The 19,158-nt window shown below is 35.5% G+C and overlaps 3 protein-coding genes across 3 annotated transcripts; 1 reads left to right on the forward strand and 2 right to left on the reverse strand.

Moving 5' to 3' along the window:
* Positions 1-591: 591 nt before the first annotated feature.
* On the reverse strand, positions 592-2,196 carry LOC111454500 (zinc finger protein CONSTANS-LIKE 4-like). The gene is made up of 2 exons (XM_023095993.1): positions 1,323-2,196; positions 592-1,191 (listed from the first exon to the last, which is right to left on the reverse strand). Exons 1-2 carry the CDS (start codon positions 2,007-2,009, stop codon positions 877-879), a joined length of 1,002 nt encoding a protein of 333 aa, XP_022951761.1. The 5' UTR covers positions 2,010-2,196; the 3' UTR covers positions 592-876.
* A 1,092-nt stretch (positions 2,197-3,288) lies between these two features.
* Positions 3,289-3,918, reverse strand: LOC111454501 (protein GLUTAMINE DUMPER 4-like). Its single transcript, XM_023095995.1, has one exon. The coding sequence runs from the start codon at positions 3,779-3,781 to the stop codon at positions 3,395-3,397; it is 387 nt and encodes a 128-aa protein (XP_022951763.1). The 5' UTR covers positions 3,782-3,918; the 3' UTR covers positions 3,289-3,394.
* A 7,166-nt stretch (positions 3,919-11,084) lies between these two features.
* Positions 11,085-17,871, forward strand: LOC111454464 (glutamate receptor 2.5-like). The gene is made up of 5 exons (XM_023095954.1): positions 11,085-11,377; positions 12,348-13,684; positions 14,633-14,945; positions 15,599-16,005; positions 17,124-17,871. The coding sequence occupies exons 1-5, from the start codon at positions 11,122-11,124 to the stop codon at positions 17,529-17,531; spliced, it is 2,721 nt and encodes a 906-aa protein (XP_022951722.1). The 5' UTR covers positions 11,085-11,121; the 3' UTR covers positions 17,532-17,871.
* Positions 17,872-19,158: the final 1,287 nt, after the last annotated feature.

Below are 19,158 nucleotides of genomic sequence, written 5' to 3' on the forward strand. Positions count from 1 at the left end.
ACATTGGAGGATGTGTTTCTTCGTTAAGTATTCTCGTCAGTTTTACGGTTATTGTGAGATCTTAGGTTAGTTGGAAAGGGAAACAAAGTATTTTTTATAAGAGTCTAAAAATCATTCGTCATTTAAAAACGGTGAGATTAAGGGCGAAACATAATGGGCCAAAATGGATAATATCTACTGATGGTAGATTTGAGTTTTTATACCTCGAGCGTTACGAGGACGCTAGGCCCCTAAGAAGATGGATTGTGAGATCTCACATTAGTGGGAGAGAGAGAGGAACTAAGCATTGCTTATATGGGTGTAGAAAACTCTTCTTAACATGCGTGTTTTAAAATCATGAGGTAACGGTTAAACGGATAATATCTACTAGACTACTTACGTGTTTTAAAACCATGATGCAACGATTAAAGTGAACAATATCTACTAGCAGAGATTTTGGTGCTATTCCTGTCTCCGTTTCACTTAGACAACTATGGTGCTATTTCCGTCTCGGTTTCACTTAGGCAATTATTAGGATTAACTTGAGATATAATTAAATTATTGGGTAGAATTCCCCACTAAGGTGAGGAAATTGTAAACTAAAATTAAATAAAATATCCAAACCAAAGAGGAAGCTAATTCAGCTCACCAATAAAGTTTCATAAAATGATAGACGAAATCCCAATATCTAAAATTAAAAATTAAGGAAAATTGGGATTTCGAAAACCTTTTTTGACCAAACTCCCATAGATTTTCTTTACAAAAAAAAAAAAAAAAAAAATGCTGTACTTGATCCAACAGTCAGATTTCGTTGATCAACTGCCCCAGCTATTTTTCTTCCTTCCTATTTACACGAACTATTTTTTAATTAATTATTATTTTATTAGCTATTCAAACTTAGAACGACGGAACGACGCCGTATCCACTCACTCGGTCGGCTTCCAACTCGATATCCGTCCGTTTGGCGAACCGTCCCTTGATTCGTGGTCTCGTCTCGGCGTAGGCCTTACGAGATGCGTATCGAATCGTCTTCTCGAACTTTCTGTTCTTCCTCTTTTCTCTGTACCTCAACACTCTCGCCTCTCGATCTGCCGGCGAGATTTGCAGCGGTGGAACAGTCGATTCCGTTGACGGTTTCGTGTACGGATTCGATATCTCCGTTATCGTGTTCCCCTCCGGAACGACTCCGACCTCGACCGACGAGGATGATACCTGAAAGTCATGAAGAATAAGTGAGAGGTGAGATTCATGTTGTGGTTAAATCAATTCATCTTATAGGTGCCGGATTTTGATTTTGGATGAGAAACTAACTGGACGAGGAATTGAGAACTGCGATGACTTACACTGTGACTGATTGACTGAGGATTGTAACTGTACGGGAACGATTTAGCGCAGGGGAAGTCGATGCCGAAGCTACGATCGTTTACCGATGAGAGATCGACGCCTTTGCTCTGAACCGGAACGACTCCATCGGCGCCTGAGCTATTATGCTCTCGCACTTCTAATTTCGGATCTACGCGGTCGTAATCCAGATCTAGGTAAGGATCCATTTCTAGAAACTCTAACTTCCCCGAGTTCAGATCTGTATTTTCGATTGGCTTAGGGTTAGGGTTTGGAAGAAGCCAGGAAGCAGCTTCGGCCTCTTCGGCGGCGTCGGTGTTGACATCAGAGAAATAACGATCATCTAGGAAGTTGATTGCAGCGGCAGGCTTAACGGCGAGAGAGTTGTCGGAGTTGGAAGAGTCGTAGAAAGGCGTGACAGGAACTCGCTCATGACGGCGAGCGAGGGGATTGGCAGAGTGGATATCGTGGTCGCAAGTGATGCAGAGAGCAGCAGCGTCGGCCTTGCAGGTAACATGAGCAGGAGCTTGCTCACAGACTTCACAAAGCCATACGCGCGCATGGCGGGAAGCAAGCTTGTTGGCTGCATGGACTTTGGAGTCGCAGCCAAGGCAAAGAAAGGCAGAGTCAGCTCGGCAGAAGAGAGTGGCAGCGGCCACCTTACAGGAATCACAAAGCTTCGAAGCCATACTTCAATGGCGGAAAACTGAAGAAAATGGTATGTAATCTCTCTCTCTCTCTCTCTCTCTCTCTCTCTCTCAGCTCTATGCTATTCCTTTTGTTCATCATGCGCGTGAGAGTCTATCCTGTGGGACCAAGGAAATCAGCCATGGACGAATGAGAGAGAAACACGTGGGCGGGGCTTAGCCATAGAAACCAAAAGAATTTATCGCCTGACTGAATGGAAAAATAAATAAATAATGGTAAAAAATACTTGATTTTCATTTAGTAACTAATTAATAAAACATTAACATAACAAAAGGTGAATAATTGAAAGGCTTTTTCTAGGGACTTCTGTTGGGCCCAAACAACCGGCCCAAGCCTGGTTGTTCGTTGGTCATGGCCCATTTTTAACATGAAATTTAATTGTTGGGCTTCATTTTGTATGGGCTCAAGCCCACTTCTCACCCTTGGCCCTTTTGAGAATTAGGTAGGTTTAAATATACTTTATTAATTTAATTTAAGATAATTCAAAATCGGTACTTTAGGGATAATAGAGAATAAGGTGATACGGTGTCGTTTCACCGCACGAACACTAGACTTTGACACGTGTCCTTCCTCCCCAACCCCCCCATATAATTTACAGGCATTTTCTTTGCTTTACTCTTTTTAATATTAATACCTTAAATAAAAAGGAAAAAAAAAACAAAAAAGAAAAAAGAAAAATACCCATTAATATCTAATTTCCTTATATAAAGAAATTGGAAGAATTTATTCAGTAGATATTAATATTATATTTTTGACGTATCAAATTCCCTTTTTTTTTCTTTTAAATTATCTTCCAAACTATACTCAAAATTGAATATATAGTAATTATAATGTTTGGGGATTGATGTTGTGGGGTCCATGTTTCTAAAAATATTTTATTATGTCCTTTTATTCATAACAAAAAAATTTATTTATTTCTTTTTTTTTTAAAGGTAATTAGTATATAGTAATACGATGAAGATGAATAATACTGAAATAAACTGTTGATTAAATTACTAAATTAGAATTCAGTTCTATTATTTAAAAAATTAAAATCCCTTAAATAATTTTTTTTTATTAATTTGTGAGTATTTTATCCAATTTAATTTTAACATTTAAAATGATAAAAGATATTTACTTTTGTGTAAATATTCAATAAAATAAAAAGTTTTATTGCTTTTATTTTTAATAAAACTCTATAATTTAATTTACAATAAATTTAAAAAAAGTGACGTGGAATTAATTAATTAAATAATAATTTAAATATTTAAGGTAGATTAACAAAATTTAATTATTTCTGTTCTAAAATTTACATTCTCATTACACCCAAAAATTGGTAACTTTGGTTATAAAAAAAAAAAAAAGAAAGATAATTATTAGTCCTAATTCAGTCAGCTTCGTCATCATCATTAGAATGGGAGTTGACGGAGGGAAAATTGGGGGTCGCCGGCGTGGCCAAGAAACGGGGCGTTTGATCGCCGGCCATGATCACCAAAATCTTCTCTTCGTAAACCTTCGTTTCCGACAGCTCTTTGATTTTCTCGTCGGTTTGTTCATTATTTCCGCTCTCTAAATCTCTTTCTTCTTCTTGGGTCGACAATTTCCAGTACGAGCAGGCGAGGATCAGCAGCGCGAAGGCGATCAGACCCACCATCGCCGCCAGCCCGCCGAATAGATACGGCACCGGCGAGTGCCATGAAGTTCGCTGCCAGATTGCCGCCGTCTGTGGCGGCGGTGCGATGGCGGCTGAGGAGGAGGGGGAAATGGCTCTCATGTCGCCGGAAAATTGGACTGGGACTGACTACTATAGTGATGGATTTTGGGTGAAATTTTTAAAGTGAGCGTCGAGAGTAGAACCGCCTCAATTATATTTATAGGCGACGAAATCCCTGTTTATTATTATTATTATTATTATTATTATTATTATTATATAAGTATATTAAATATTAAATTTGGTCTCAATCATTAATTAAAATTTAATTTTTATAGTTTTAAATATTATATATATATATATATATATATATATATATTAAATTTAAATTTTAGTTTTTAATAATAAAATAAGTTTTTTTATAATTAAGTTTGGTATTTATAAAAAAGATTTTTTAATTTTCAAAATTTATTAAATTTGTTAATAAGAAAGTTAAAAAATACTGTTAAACTAATAAATAATAATAATAAATATATTTACCATTAGTTTCGACCGAAAATATTAGTACTTTATTTTAAAATGCTAAGAATATTTTACAAATTTATGTAACGATTCATGTCCAGGATTTAGAGTAGAATTTAGAATCTGAATTTGACACTTATGACCCTCACATTTTTTCTATGACATGATTAAGTTACTTATACCTCGCTTCTAACAGTGAAGACTATTCCCACAGTTTAACATAAGTTTTTCTAATATAATTTATCCTCACTCACATACATCTCGTGAAAATTTATGTTTGAAAATGCTAGCAAAATAAGAGAGTTCCTCATTTTTATTTAACGTTTTAATATTTGGTAAGAAAGACGAATAAGAGAAATAAGAGAAGTTGCAGAGAACGAAGAACGAAAAGAAGAGATCAAGAGAATATTCTAGAAAATAGAAATAAAAAGTCGAGTAGCTGAAGCATATGAGAGAGACGGAACCGAAAATAAAATATATATATCTAAACTATCGTCTATATATCACTGCTAATAACTTTTTAAAACTATTAACAACATTAATACTATTTTTTAAAAACTATGAATATTTTTTAAACGCGATTGGGTAGGGAACAAAACCTTCATTATAATAAAATATATTAATAATAATTATTCAACCAATTTCAAAATTTAAAATTATAAAATTTATAATTTAACTTTATTTAAAAAATTTGCCATTATTTGGAAATATTTTTAACATTTAAAATTTTAAATTACAATATAAATGGTGGCTTAAAAACGAGAAATATATATATATATATATGAAAATTATGATAAGGATGACCGGAGACGTAGGATGCTGCCCGAGTCTGACCGAAACTCAACCATAGTTTAATTTTGAAATTAAATGAAATATATTCGTTACTGTAGAACATTACATCACTACCCCTTCAAATCTGTGTGACATTTTATTCACTTTTTCCACCTTGGATTACTAATTTAATATAAGCTTTGGTCATATTAAAACCATTCCTTCTTATATTATTACCATTCCCATCATGTTTTTTGGTTTTCTTTTTCTTTTACATTTTCTATTTTTTTTAATTATTTTTAATATTCTTGTAATTTTCAAGTTTCAAACCCGACATTTTCGTCCCGCTTTTAAGTCGTGTCACTTGTCGTCTTGTCTTTTCTTATAAAGAATTACATCATATCATATCAATATGTGTTAATGACAACTAGCTGTAAAGACGGGTATAATTTAGTGTCTACGAATATAATTATAGCTTTTTTAAGATAAGAGTCTTAAATGATAGTTATGGTAACAACTCAAGCTCATCAATCCGCTCGGTGCTTGGCTATGATACCATTTGTAATAGCTCAAGCTCACCAGTAATAAATATTGTCCGTTTTGGCTCGTTACGTATCATTATTAGTTTCACGATTTTTAAAACAAGTCTGTTAGGAAGAGATTTCTACACCCTTAGAAGGAATGATTCGTTCCCCTTTTCAATCGATGTGGGATCTCGCAATCCACCCTCCTTAGGGGCCCAACGTCCTCGTGGCACACCACTCGGTGCCTGACTATAATACCAGTTGTAACAGCCCAAGTCCATCGCTTTGCTTGATGCTTGACTTTGATACCATTTGTGACAGCTCAAGCCCACCACTAACAAATATTGTCTGTTTTGGCTCGTTACGTATCGTCATCAGTCTCACGTTTTTTTAAGCACATCTGTTGGGGAGAGATTTTCACACCCTTATAAGGAATGCTTCGTTCCCCTTTCCAACCGATGTGGGATCTCACAATCTACTTTTCTTACAGGCCCAGCGTTCTCGTTGGCACACCATTTGGTGACTGACTCTAATATCAATTGTAACAGCCCAAGTCCATCACTTTGCTCGATGCCTGACTTTGATATCATTTGTAACAGCCCAAGCCAACGGCTAACATTGTATGTTTTTGCTTGTTACGTATCGTCGTTAGCCTCATGGTTTTTAAAACGAGTCTATTAGAGAGAGGTTTCCACACCGTTATAAGGAACGCTTCATTCCCTTCTCCGACCAATGTGAGATCTCACAGTTACTCTACCTAAATACACAAACTTTCAAATCCTAATTTTGAACCCTAAATTCGTATCAAAATTTTCTTCATGGAGGGTTATGCTCTATACTAGTAAAGATCAACTATCGAAGGGTTTAGGGTTGGTTTAAGATTAGCAATCTTGACGGAGGAACTTTGTGCTAGAATCTCATTTTGTTGGGCCAAGGCTGTCCTAATTTCCGTAAGTTGTTCTTCCACCGTCTATATGACGGAAGAGACGTCCAGATGAATCGGTCGTAGTCATTGTGGGGAATACTCCTCCTCTCCTAGCCCACGTTGTTCAGGGAATGAGCTAGCTTCAGCTTCAAACAATTCTGACATAAACCTCGATTAGGAGACTAAGTCCTCTTTTGACGGGGTCGAACTCCGACTCCTTGTTAAACTTGTTTTATTCTGGCAACATCAAGGGTATTTTTGTAATAACCATAAAATATTTGAAGTATTTTTAACCATCGTATCTTCGAGATCACTCTCGACATATTCATATACCTCTTATTTACTCGATCGTTACTCATATTCTAATATGGTAATATTATCCTTTAAAACGTATGTTCTTAATTGTATCATTATCTAATAACGTATGTATTAAGATAATTATTAATGAATTAAATCGCCTTATTTTTTCTTTTATTTTATTTAAAGGTAGAATATGTTGAATTTTTTTTTATTCTCCCATAAATTACTTTATATAAAATAAAGTTTCGAACTATTTATAAAAGCTTGATTTGATGTACGTTTCGATGATCGTGAAATTTATTATTACTGTCATGACTCGATTTTAAAGATATTATAATTAATATTTATAAATAATTTGAATCTATCGAATATACGGAAAAAAATATTTATTTATTTTATGAAATTAATTTCAATTACACAAGGATGGGAAAATTTGTATTTTTTTCTATTTATATTTATATATTTTTTAAAATTTTTGTTGAGATAATAAGTTTTTTTTATTTTTTTATTTTTTAAATTACAAATATTTTTAGTGAAAATAATTTATTTTTGAAAATTTGACCAATATTTAAAAATAGTTTCAAAAAGTGAAAATTAAAAAAATAATAATAATAAAAGAGGGAAAAGTACAAATTGTACATGTTGAAAAGAATAAATGAAGGTGAACAAGTTGGGGAATATCAAAACAAAAAAGGTATAATTTTATGTAATTTATTTAAATAAAAATATTATAAAATTAAAATTACTATAAAAATCTAAACTAAAATATCTAATTTTTAATAACTATTTATGTTTTTTTATTTAAAATTCTATTATAAACATTATCATATGTTTTTTAAAAATATTTTTAAAATTTTAAATTGAATGAAATTAATAAAAATATTTTTGAACTATATATTTATTTAATAATAAAATACGGTTGGAATTTTGAAAAGTTTCATTAGTACCATTTATTTTTTTAATATAATATTAACCACAAAAATATTTTTAATTATTTTTTTAAATATGAAAAGTTTTTTTTTTTTTTTTTAATCCAAGTTTGACTATGAGTATTATGGTGATTAGCTTTATCTCGCATTATTCAAAGTGTTCGTAAATTCATTATCCGGAGGTTAGTGTCAGGAGATCCTTGTGCCAGTCAAGATTGTTTCGAGTGATCGAAAAATCTAAAATCTAAAAACCACCAGCAGGGTCACGAGTATCATACCGCATCGTATTCGAGATGGGCTGAGAGAACTTGTAGGAAGGTGGGACGACTCACTGAATTCACATCACAAATCACGACAACAAAAAATTACCTTAAATCAATTAGTCGACGGTCTCCAATTTATAGCTTAGTTGGATTCAGTAGTTGTTCAAAAGGGGTGCAGGAATTTCTCCTTATAGTACACATTCGGCCCATCCAAGAGAGAACCAAGCTACCTTTCTAGGGTTCGGATATCCCTGCCCCTCTGAACCGGACGTACGATGTATCAATTGGTTAAATTTTATGGAGGACATGACATGATTGACATAAATGTATATTTAGATATTATTGGAGTCCACGTCTAGTTTGTGTCAGAGATGCTTCACGTATAAACTATAATATTATGGCAACACTTGCATATATGCTCTCCCATCTTTAACCTAAATATTTTAACCTACAAAAAGTCTCGATAAAATATTAAAAATAAGAGATAAAATAGAGTGTTATACGTCATGATGTCTTATGAGGTGAAAACCGTTAAGTTTACGTTGACCCAAAAGAGGAGAAAAGGGTTTGGTGGACTATGAGGTCGAGTCGAGGTGTTTCTCTTACTATCTAAAGAAGATAACATTCTAATGAGTCGTACTTATCAATTTTTATTAGGGTGTACACGGGTCAGGTTAATTTTTTTTTTTTGGACCAATCCAAAATCTTAGGTTGGTATCCAGAATGACCTAAATATGTTCATAACTCAACCCTCTACTTTCAAGTTAGGTTGTCGGGTTCTTCATTTTTTTTAATTAATTAAAAAAAGTCGGACTTATTTACAATACATATTAATTAATAACAAACCCTATTTATGAGATGGTTGAATTGACCCGACTTGGAAATAGAAAGAGTCATGATATTGCCTACTCATGTTACGGATCATTAGTTGCTCCTGGCGTTACGGACTTAGCATGTCGGAAATACGGGGGACATACTGGACACAATCACTCCCTTGGTTGGGGGTCGTCACACCACTAGCATATCCAAATTTGAGAATGTGAATGTTTGCTGAATCCACCACACCTAAATGGTGTGAAAGTTATCTTATTTATAATCAAATAAATTACAAGGATATGGAAATAGTAATAAATGGAAATAACAATAAATGGAAAGATACCTATAGTAATAAGGCAAATGTTAGATATTTGCCTTATAATAAAATATCAAATATAATATATATGGTAAACTATAATTTATTACTAAATATCCTTAACAGAGAGGTTGGGTCGTTCCACATTTAATACAACTAAGCTCTTCTTGCATTTCTCTGATTCAATAAAAAATTCCGACCTACGAACCGAATCGACTTTTAATTTTTCAAAATTCAATCTAACGTAAATCGTAATTTTTTTTTACTCAACCCAATCCTTACGATTTAAACGGAGTAGTTTGAATTATATTTATTGATTAAACCAATTAATAAAATAAGAAAATATCACGTCATACCAAAATCAATATTATCAGCTATGAAGAATAAGAAAAATTCCATTTTAATTTAATAATTTCAAAAAGTGGAAAATAAAATAAGGATTATATGACGTAAATAATTTAAAAGGTTTTTATTTTATTTTTTATTTTTCCTTTTGGTTTGGTCCATTTTAAATATTTTTTTTCTCTTAAATTTAATTAAATAAATTGTGCTTCAATCAACCAATGGATTTTTTTTTTTAAATGATTTTAAAATTCATTTTTATGGTGCTTTATTTATTTAATTTAAGTTAAAAAAATAAAATACTCGTCCACTCTGGTAACAGATATTCCATTTTTATTATTATTTTTTTTCTTACGTCAAATTTAATTTATAATTAAAAATATTCTTCTTCTATTTTCACTTTCTAATTTCTCTTCTATTATTCGCGTATAATTATAACCAATCATTAATTTCCACGACAAATTTAAAAAAAAATAATTAAAACATCATTAGATAAGATTAAGTTGAATTAATGGATAAGAGATCATAATAAATGTGTTTATAAAAATTTATTAAAATTACGTTTGAAAAAAAAGAATATTAATATGTTTTTTTAAACATTACGTCATACTTTATAAGCATAAAAAATCATATTATTATTCTTCTTACTATCTTATACTAAAATTAATTATTTCAAATGTTTATCAATTTTGTATAAGATGTGTTGGATAAAAGTTGAGCGGCTAATTTAGAAAATGACCATGAGTTTATAATAAAAAAATATTATCTCGGTTGTTATGAGATCTTTTTGGAAGCTCACTTAAGAACTTATATTTAAAGTGACAATATTATATTTTAATCATATAGCAAAATTGCTTTCTTTGTAGATTAAAGTCAAAATGTCAGCCGGTTGTTGGATAATGAAAAGTTGACTTTTAATTTTATAAACTAAAAAAGATAAGATAAGATTTTTCATATATATTTTAGTTTCAAGTTGATAATAAATAATAATTTAGTATATAAACTAGACATAAATTCCTCTCGACCCTATGAAAAAATTAATAAATAATACCTTTAAATTTAAAAAAAAAAAATCTAAAAAATATATATTTATTGAAACCGGTATGTTTCAAAAATACTTTTGAAATTAAAAAAAAATTATTAACACCCTTCAACTATTTTTAAAAATATTAAAAAAATATATTTATTATCGGTACTATATTTAACAGATACCCATAAAATTTTAAGGAGTAACATCAACACCTTTTATCTTGGTTAAAATTTTTTTTTACCATCAATATATGAACGAAAATGTCTATTGGTACCTCGTAGTTTATTTTCGAAATTTTTAATCTTACTTTTGAAAGTTCATGATTATTTTTTAAAACGTGACACGAATTATAAATGTATTTTTGAATCTTAAAAAAATTAACCGGACATTTTTTGAAACATTTTTGAAACAAAATATCGATGTTTTTATCGGAAACTAATAGTAACAGTATTTTTTAGATTTTTTTTTTTTAAATTCGAGTATTATTGAAAAATTTATTATTTTGATTATTATTATTATTATTTTCTTTTTGAGGTAGAAGACATTGACTTAATTTAAACATAGATTATTAGCAACTAATTGAGCAACTAGACTTAATCAAAACAAAGTCGTTATCAATTATTCTTAATACAAATCTAATAAATAAAGATCCAATCATTGGTCTTCACAGGAACAAGTTCCACTTAAGGAAAGAGGTTTTTAGCAGAGATTAATAAAACTAAACCATGAGGAGAGGCGGTTTGTGGGTCTTGTTCATGGTCTTGGCGGCGGCGATGGCGGCGGCGGAGGAGGAGAAGACGGCGGCGGCAGTGGAAGTGAAGGTGGGCGTGGTTTTGAATCCTAATGCTTTTGGGAAGATGGGTATGGCCTGCATCTCAATGGCTCTCTCTGATTTCTATGCTTCTCGGAGTCATTACAAAACCAGAGTGATTCTCAAGACGGTCGACTCTAATGGCACTGTCGTTGATGCAGCCGCTGCAGGTTCTTTCTTTACTTGTTTAAATTTGTGTCACAAATAATGAACGCCTCTCCACAGTATCCACAACAGTATGATATTGTCCATCGTTCCTTAGATTAGTCGATGTGGGACCCCCTCTCAACAATCCTTCCCTCGAACAAAGTATACAATAAAGCCTCTCCTGAGTCCTATGGAGCCCTCGAATAGCCTCCCCTAATCGAGACTCGACTTCTTCTCTGGAGTTCTCGAACAAAGTATACCTTTTGTTCGACACTTGAGTCACTTTCGCCTACACCTTCGAGGCTCCATAAAGTCTCCCCTGAGACCTATGGAGCCCTCGAATAGCCTCCCCTAATCAAGACTCCACTCCTTCTCTAGAGTCCTCGAACAAAGTACACCCTTTGTTCGACACTTGAGTCATTTTTTACTACACCTTCGAGACTCCATAAAGCCTCCCCTGAGACCTATGGAGCCCTCGAACAGCCTCCCCTAATCAAGGCTCGACTCCTTCTCTAGAGTCTTCAAACAAAATACACCCTTTGTTCGACACTTGAGTCACCTTTGACTACACCTTCTAGGCTCCATAAAGCTTCCCCCGAGACCTATGGAGCCCTTGAACAGCCTCTCCTAATTGAGGTTTAACTCCTTCTCTGGAGTGCTCGAACAAAATACACCATTTGTTTGACACTTGAGTCACTTTTGACTACACCTTCGAGGCTCACAATTTTTTTGTTCGACATTTGAGGATTATATTGACATAACCAAGTTAAAGACATGACTCTGATACCATATTAGAAATAACGACTCTCCACAATGGTATGATATTGTCTACTTTGTGCATAAACTCTTATGGTTTTGCTTTGTACTTCCGCAAGAGGCCTCATGCCAATAGAGACAGTATTCCTTATTTATAAATCCATGATCTTCCTCTTAAGTAGTCGAGACGGCTCCTTTCAATAACCCTCAACAATTTGGTCACCTTTTCAATTTCAGCTCTAGATTTAATAAAGAAAGAGGAAGTTCAAGCCATAATAGGCCCAGCAACCTCGATGCAAGCCAGCTTCGTGATCGACGTCGGAGCCAAAGCACACGTACCCATCATCTCATTTTCCGCCACACGACCATCCCTAACATCCCACCGCAGTTCATTCTTCTTCCGAGCAGCCCAAGACGATGCTTCTCAAGTTAAAGCAATTGGTTCCATCGTAAAAGCCTTCAAATGGCGACAAGTCGTCCCAATCTACGTCGACGACATGTTCGGCGACGGCATCATCCCATACCTAATCGACGCCCTACAAAACGTCAACGCACACGTACCCTACCAAAGCATCATATCACCTACCGCCACCGACGACCAAATCATCGGAGAACTTTACAAGCTCATGACCATGCAAACAAGAGTGTTTGTAGTACACATGTTACCTGGCCTCGCCTCACGCATATTCATCAAAGCCAAACAAATTGGAATGATGAATAAAGGGTATGTTTGGATTGTTACAAATAGTATCACAAACGAGCTGGATTCAATAAATCTTTCGATTTTTGAATCAATGCAAGGAGTTATTGGAATAAAAACTTACATCCCAAGAACTCAAAAGCTTGAAGCTTTTGAAGATTCATGGCGGAAGAGATTTCTAAAGTATTATCCAACAATCGAACACATCCCGGAGCTCGACGTGTTCGGATTATGGGCTTATGATGCGGCTTGGGCGTTGGCGATCGCCGTGGAAGAGGCCGGCATTGGCCGCCTTCGATATAGCCCGGCGAATGTCACGGCATTGAAAATGAACTCATCGAACTATTTACACAATTTGGGTGTCAATCAAAATGGTGTAAGGCTTCGTGATCGGCTCTCAAATGTTACGTTTGATGGGTTGGCCGGAAAATTTGTGCTTAGAAATGGGCAATTGGAGTCGGCGGTTATGGAGATAGTGAATGTTATTGGTAATGGGAGGAGAAATGTGGGGTTTTGGTCGCCGGAGAGTGGGCTGACGAGGGTATTGGAGGGTTTGGGAGGAGGAGGAGGTGGGTTGAAATCGGTTATTTGGCCGGGAGATCCTGGCCACCGGCCAAAAGGGTGGGAGGTTTCGACGGCGGAGAGGAAGTTAAGAGTGGTGGTTCCGGTGAAGGATGGGTTTTGGGAGTTTGTGAGTATAGTTCATGATGCTAAGACGAATACAACGAAAGTGAGTGGGTATTGTATTGAAGTATTCAAAGCTGTTGTTGAAGCGTTGCCTTATGCTGTTGGTTATGAGCTCATTCCCTTTCATAAAACCGCTGCGGAGCCTGGTGGTACCTATAATGACTTGGTTTATCAGATCTACCTTGGGGTTAGTATCATATATATCATTGTTGCTATCGTTTTTAATGTGTAATAGCTCTATCAGATATTGTCTTCTTTGAGCTTTTCATTAGGGTTTTCCACAAAGTTTTAAAATGAGTATACTAGGTAGAAGTTTTCACACCCTTATAAGAAATGTTTCATTCTTTCGTATAATGATGTGAACCCTTCTGGGGGGCCAGCGTCCTCGCTGACACACTAATTGGTGTTTGGACCCTGATACCATTTGTAACAGCCTAAGCTCACTGCTAGTAGATATTGTTCGTTTTAGCGCGTTACGTATCGTACGTCAGCCTTATGGTTTTAAAACGCGTCTGTTAAGGAGCGGTTTCTACCCTAGGAGACGTGTTTTAAAAAACCTTGAGGGGAAACTCAAAAGGAGAAAACTGAAAAAGAACAATATCAGCTAGCGGTGGGATTTAGTCATTACAAATGGTATTAGAGTCAGTTATCAAACGGTGTGTCAGCAACGACGCTGGCCCCCCAAGAGGGTAGATTACTAGATAGCACTCCTTGTAAAGGGTGTGGAAACCTTTTCTTAGCAGACCCATTTTAAAATCTTGGTATGCTAGCGACGACGACGCTGGCTCCCAAAGGGGTGGATTACGAGATAGAATTCGTTATAGGGTGTGGAAACCTCTCCCTAGCAGACCCATTTTAAAATTTTGAAGGGAAGTTCGAAAGGGACAACCCAAATAGAACAATATCTGCTAGCGATGGGATTGAGCCATTACAAATGGTATAAGAGCTCGTCACAGTACGATGTACTAGCGACGACGCTGACCCCCAAAAGGGTGAATTGTGAGATAAAATTTCATATAAGGGTATCGAAACGTCTTCCTAACAGACCCATTATATAATTTTAAAGAAGCTCAAAAAAGAAAGTTCAAAGAAGACAATATCCACTAACTCATATTTGATCTCGTATAATGATCAGAACTTCGATGCATTGGTGGGCGACCTAACAATCCGAGCAAACAGGTCAAAATACATCGACTACACATTACCCTTTGCAGAATCCGGCGTATCACTAGTGGTACCAATAAAGAGCGTGAAGAACACCAACGCATGGGTATTCATACAGCCACTAAAAGGGCGCCTATGGTCCCTCACAGGCGGCTTCTTCCTCATCATGGCACTCGTCGTATGGGTCCTCGAGCACCGCATCAACGAAGACTTCCGCGGCCATCCATTGAACCAAATCTGCACCAGCCTTTGGTACTCATTCTCCACCATGGTCTTCGCCCATCGTACGTACCCTCAACCCCACCATAGTATGATATTGTCCACTTTGAGTGGAGGCTCTCATGACTTTGCTTTGGGCTTCCCGAAAGACCTCATATCAATGGAGATAGTATTGTTCACTTATAAACCCATGATCTTCCACTAAATTAACCAACGTGGGACTCAGTCCCAATAATCCTCAACAATTCTCCCCTCGAACAAAGTACACTATAAGTCTCCCCTAAGACTTATGAAGCTCTCGAATAGCCTCTCCTTAATCGAGGCTCGACTCCTTTCTCGACACTTTAGTCACTTTTGACTACACCTTCGAGGCTCACAATTCTTTGTTCGATATTTGAGGATTCTATTGACATGGTTAAGTTTAGGGCATGACTCTCATACCAATTGTTGAACACAACTCTATGGAAAGCACTAGCACACCTTTTATTGTTTTTGGATTTATGAGAGGAATAATCTAAGTAGGGTGGAGGGTATTTATACTAGAACCTACCGAATCTAGACCTAACAAATCTGACTCTTTTTCTAAAATATCTAAATCTCTCCTAAAAATATGTAGATATCTTTCTCTTAAAATCTCTGTTCAAATAAATATACAATGGGCTCGTACAATTATTGTGCTTGACTCTATTGAGCTAGTGATGATATTTCAAATTTTCAGGGGAGATTACGTTCAATAACTGGACAAGATTCGTGGTGATTATATGGCTGTTTGTGGTCTTGATCATTACACAAAGCTACACTGCAAGTTTGGCCTCGTATTTGACGGTTCAAGATTTGAAACCGGCTGTGACGGACATCCATCAGCTGCAAAGGAATGGGGAGTTCATTGGGCATAAAGTTGGGTCTTTTATTCGGGAGATTCTTAAGTCATTGGAGTTTGATGAGTCCCAGCTTAGAACTTACCGTACAGCTGAAGAATTGCATGAGCTTTTATCTAAAGGAAGCTCTAATGGTGGAATTTCAGCTGCCATGGATGAAATTCCTTATATTAAGCTGTTTCTGGCTAAGTATTGCTCGCAATATACTACTACTGAACCCACTTATAAAGCTGATGGCTTTGGTTTTGTAAGTTCCTTCTAAAGCTCGTGGTTTTGTACTTTATTTCGGTTTCTGGTGAGGATTGTTGGGAGGGAGTCTGAGATTTGCAGGGTTTATAAGTAAGGAATAGATCTCCGTTGGTATGAGGTCTAATAAAGTCATGTGAGCTTATGCTCAAAGTGGATAATATCATAGCATTGTGGAGAGTCGTGGTTCCTAACATGGTATTAGAGTCATGTCCTTGATTATATCTAACATAGTATTAGAGTCATGCTGTTAACTTAGTCATGTCAATAGAATCGTTCAATGTCGAACAAAAAAGCTGTGAGTCTTGAAGGTGTAGTGAAAAGTGGCTCGAGTTTTGAACAGGGTGTACTTTGTTTGAGGAGTCTAGAGAAGGAGTTGAGTCTTGATTAAGTGAAGGCCGTTCGAGAGTTTTATAGATTTAAGGGGAGGCTCTATAGTATAGTTTGTTTGAGGAGAGGATGGTTGAGGAACGAGGGAGTCCCATATTGGTTAATCTCGATCAAGGAGAGGTTGTTCGAAGGCTCTATAGGCATCAGGGAAGGTTCTATAGTGTACTTTGTTCGATGGGAGAATTGTTGGGAGGGAGTCCCAGGATGGCTAATTTAGGGAATGATGATAGGCTTATAAGCAAGGAATACATGATCATGGGTTTATAACTCGAGTGTCGACACAAAGGGGTACTTTGTTCAAGGATTCCAGAGAATGAGTCGAGCCTCGATTAAGGGGAGACTGTTCGAGGGCTCCATAGGCCTCAAAGGAGGCTTTATAGTATACTTTGTTGGAGGGGAGGATTGTTGGGAAGGAGTCCCACCTTGGCTAATTTAGGGAACAATCATGAATTTAAAGTAAGGAATACATGATCATGAGTTTACAACTCAAGTGTCGAACAAATGGGTACTTTGTTCGAGGACTCTAGAGAAGAAGTCGAGCCTCAAATTAAGGGGAGACGGTTCGAGGGCTCCGTAGGCCTCAAAAAAGGCTCTATAATGTACTTTGTTCGAGGGTATGAGGTGTTTTGGGGAAGCCCAAAGCAAAGTCACGAGAGCTTATATTCAAAATGGACAATATCATACCGTTGTGAATAGTCGTGGTTTCTGACAGTAACTTCTTTTCTACAGGGCTTCCCGATAGGTTCCCCATTAGTTTCAGACATCTCAAGAGCGATCTTGGAGGTGACAGAGAGCGACCGAATGAGAGAGATCGAGAACGCATGGTTCAAAAAAGTGAGAGAATGTTCAGTTTCTGAAGCCTCCCAATTGTCTTCAACACGTTTGAGCGTGGACAGTTTCTGGGCACTTTTCGTGATCGTCGCAAGTGTTTCTGCAGTTTGTATCATTTGTTATATGGTCAAATTTCTGTACGACGAGCGAGGGCTGTGGTGGTATACAAATGCTCCAAAGCGGCAAAGATTCCACCAAGTGGGGCGCAAGTTCATGGATAGAGATGCAAGAGCTTACCGGCTGCAACGAAGGGCATTTAGAAATGGTGTTCGTGTTCATCCCGATCATCACCCTCCAGCTAATTGAAACAGATCGACGTTTTGTTTTCATCACCTTTGTACTTACCATTTGCTCGTAATATACCAATAATGTGCACTTTTCTTACTTCCGAAGAACAATGGACAGTAGGTTTTATTATCGGGAGAGATTCTTTCTCTAACATTGTTGTCTCGAGAGAAATGTCTTTCTAATTGATGCAGGACGAGAGATGCCCTTCTCCCTTTGTTAATGTGCGATTTTTTGCCCTTCCTCTACCGGGTTCGAAGGGCGTTTTCTATTTGTGGGTTGAATTGAGTTAGGTTCAGACATTTACAATGGACTATCGTGTAACTCCCGTGAGAGATTCTTTCCTTGGACATTGTTGTCCCGGAAGAAATGTCTTTCTAATTGATACGGGACAAGAGATGCCCTTCTCCCTTTGTTAATGTGCTATTTTTTTGCCCTTCCTCTACCGGGTTTGAAGGGCATTTTCTATTTGTGGGTGGAATTGAGTTAGATTCAAACATTTTTTAAACTTAATCCAATTATTTGATAGTAAATATTTTCAAAATAAAAAAAACGACCCTTAAACAATATTCAACCCAATCATAAATTTTTGAGTTTGATTGGTTCAAGTTATTAAGGTCATTTATTCAAATTTTGTTTTTTTAAAAATTAAAACATCGATCTATAAATATTTTAAAAATTACCTTAAAAATTTTATTTTTAAGAATAGTCCGAGAATATTCAAAAAAAATTATGAAAATAAATAAATAAATAAATATATATTTTTTAAAATTAACAATAAATTCAAATATTAACCCATTAAAGGTTTAAACCAAACACAACCCAACCCAACAAGGATTATACAGGTTGGGTTGTGTTAATCGAGTTTTTCGACTTATTGAATTTTTTTAACACGACTATTGCTTTTGGAATAATCGATGTTTAAACAATTTTAACACGTGCGTCTACATAATTTTTTTAATTGAAAGAATCAAGTTGTGTGGAGAATTTGAAGGTGAAAAGAATAATATTATTCCTTAAGGAAAATGATTAATGACTAATCTAAATTAGTTAATTACAGCAAATAAGGATTAGGATGATAATGACATGACTCGCCAAGTTGGTGAGTTTATATTAGAAATGGTCAAAGAATTTTAAGCCTTTTTTTTTAATGTACAAATAAATACCTTAAAAGAAAATATGAATAAATAAATTAATATTGAACCCTATAGATACAACCTTTTTTTTTTTCATCTACTACTTGCTCCAACAACCAACCAAGACTCCAAAACCCACTTGGATCCAACCAAAATGATGTTTTTTTTAATAAAATGTTGACTTTTGATCTTATAATTAAAAAAACATTATTTTTGGTCGAATAATAATTTGTATATACATTAAATATGAATTCCTCGTTGTGAGATACCACGTCGGTTAGACAGGGGAACACAACATTCGTTACAAGAGTGAAAACCTCTCCCTAATAGACGCGTTTTGTGATGTCCCACGTTGGTTGGGGAGGAGAACAAATCACCATTTATAAGTGTGTGGAAACCTTCCCCTAGCAGACGCGTAGCTCGAAAGGGAAAGCCCAAAAAGGACAATATTTGCTAGCGGTGGATCTGGGCGTTACATGCTCCAAAATCGTGAGGTTGACAACGATATGTAA

Source organism: Cucurbita moschata, unplaced genomic scaffold, assembly GCF_002738365.1.
Source record: "Cucurbita moschata cultivar Rifu unplaced genomic scaffold, Cmos_1.0 Cmo_Scf00016, whole genome shotgun sequence".
Lineage (NCBI taxonomy): Eukaryota > Viridiplantae > Streptophyta > Magnoliopsida > Cucurbitales > Cucurbitaceae > Cucurbita > Cucurbita moschata.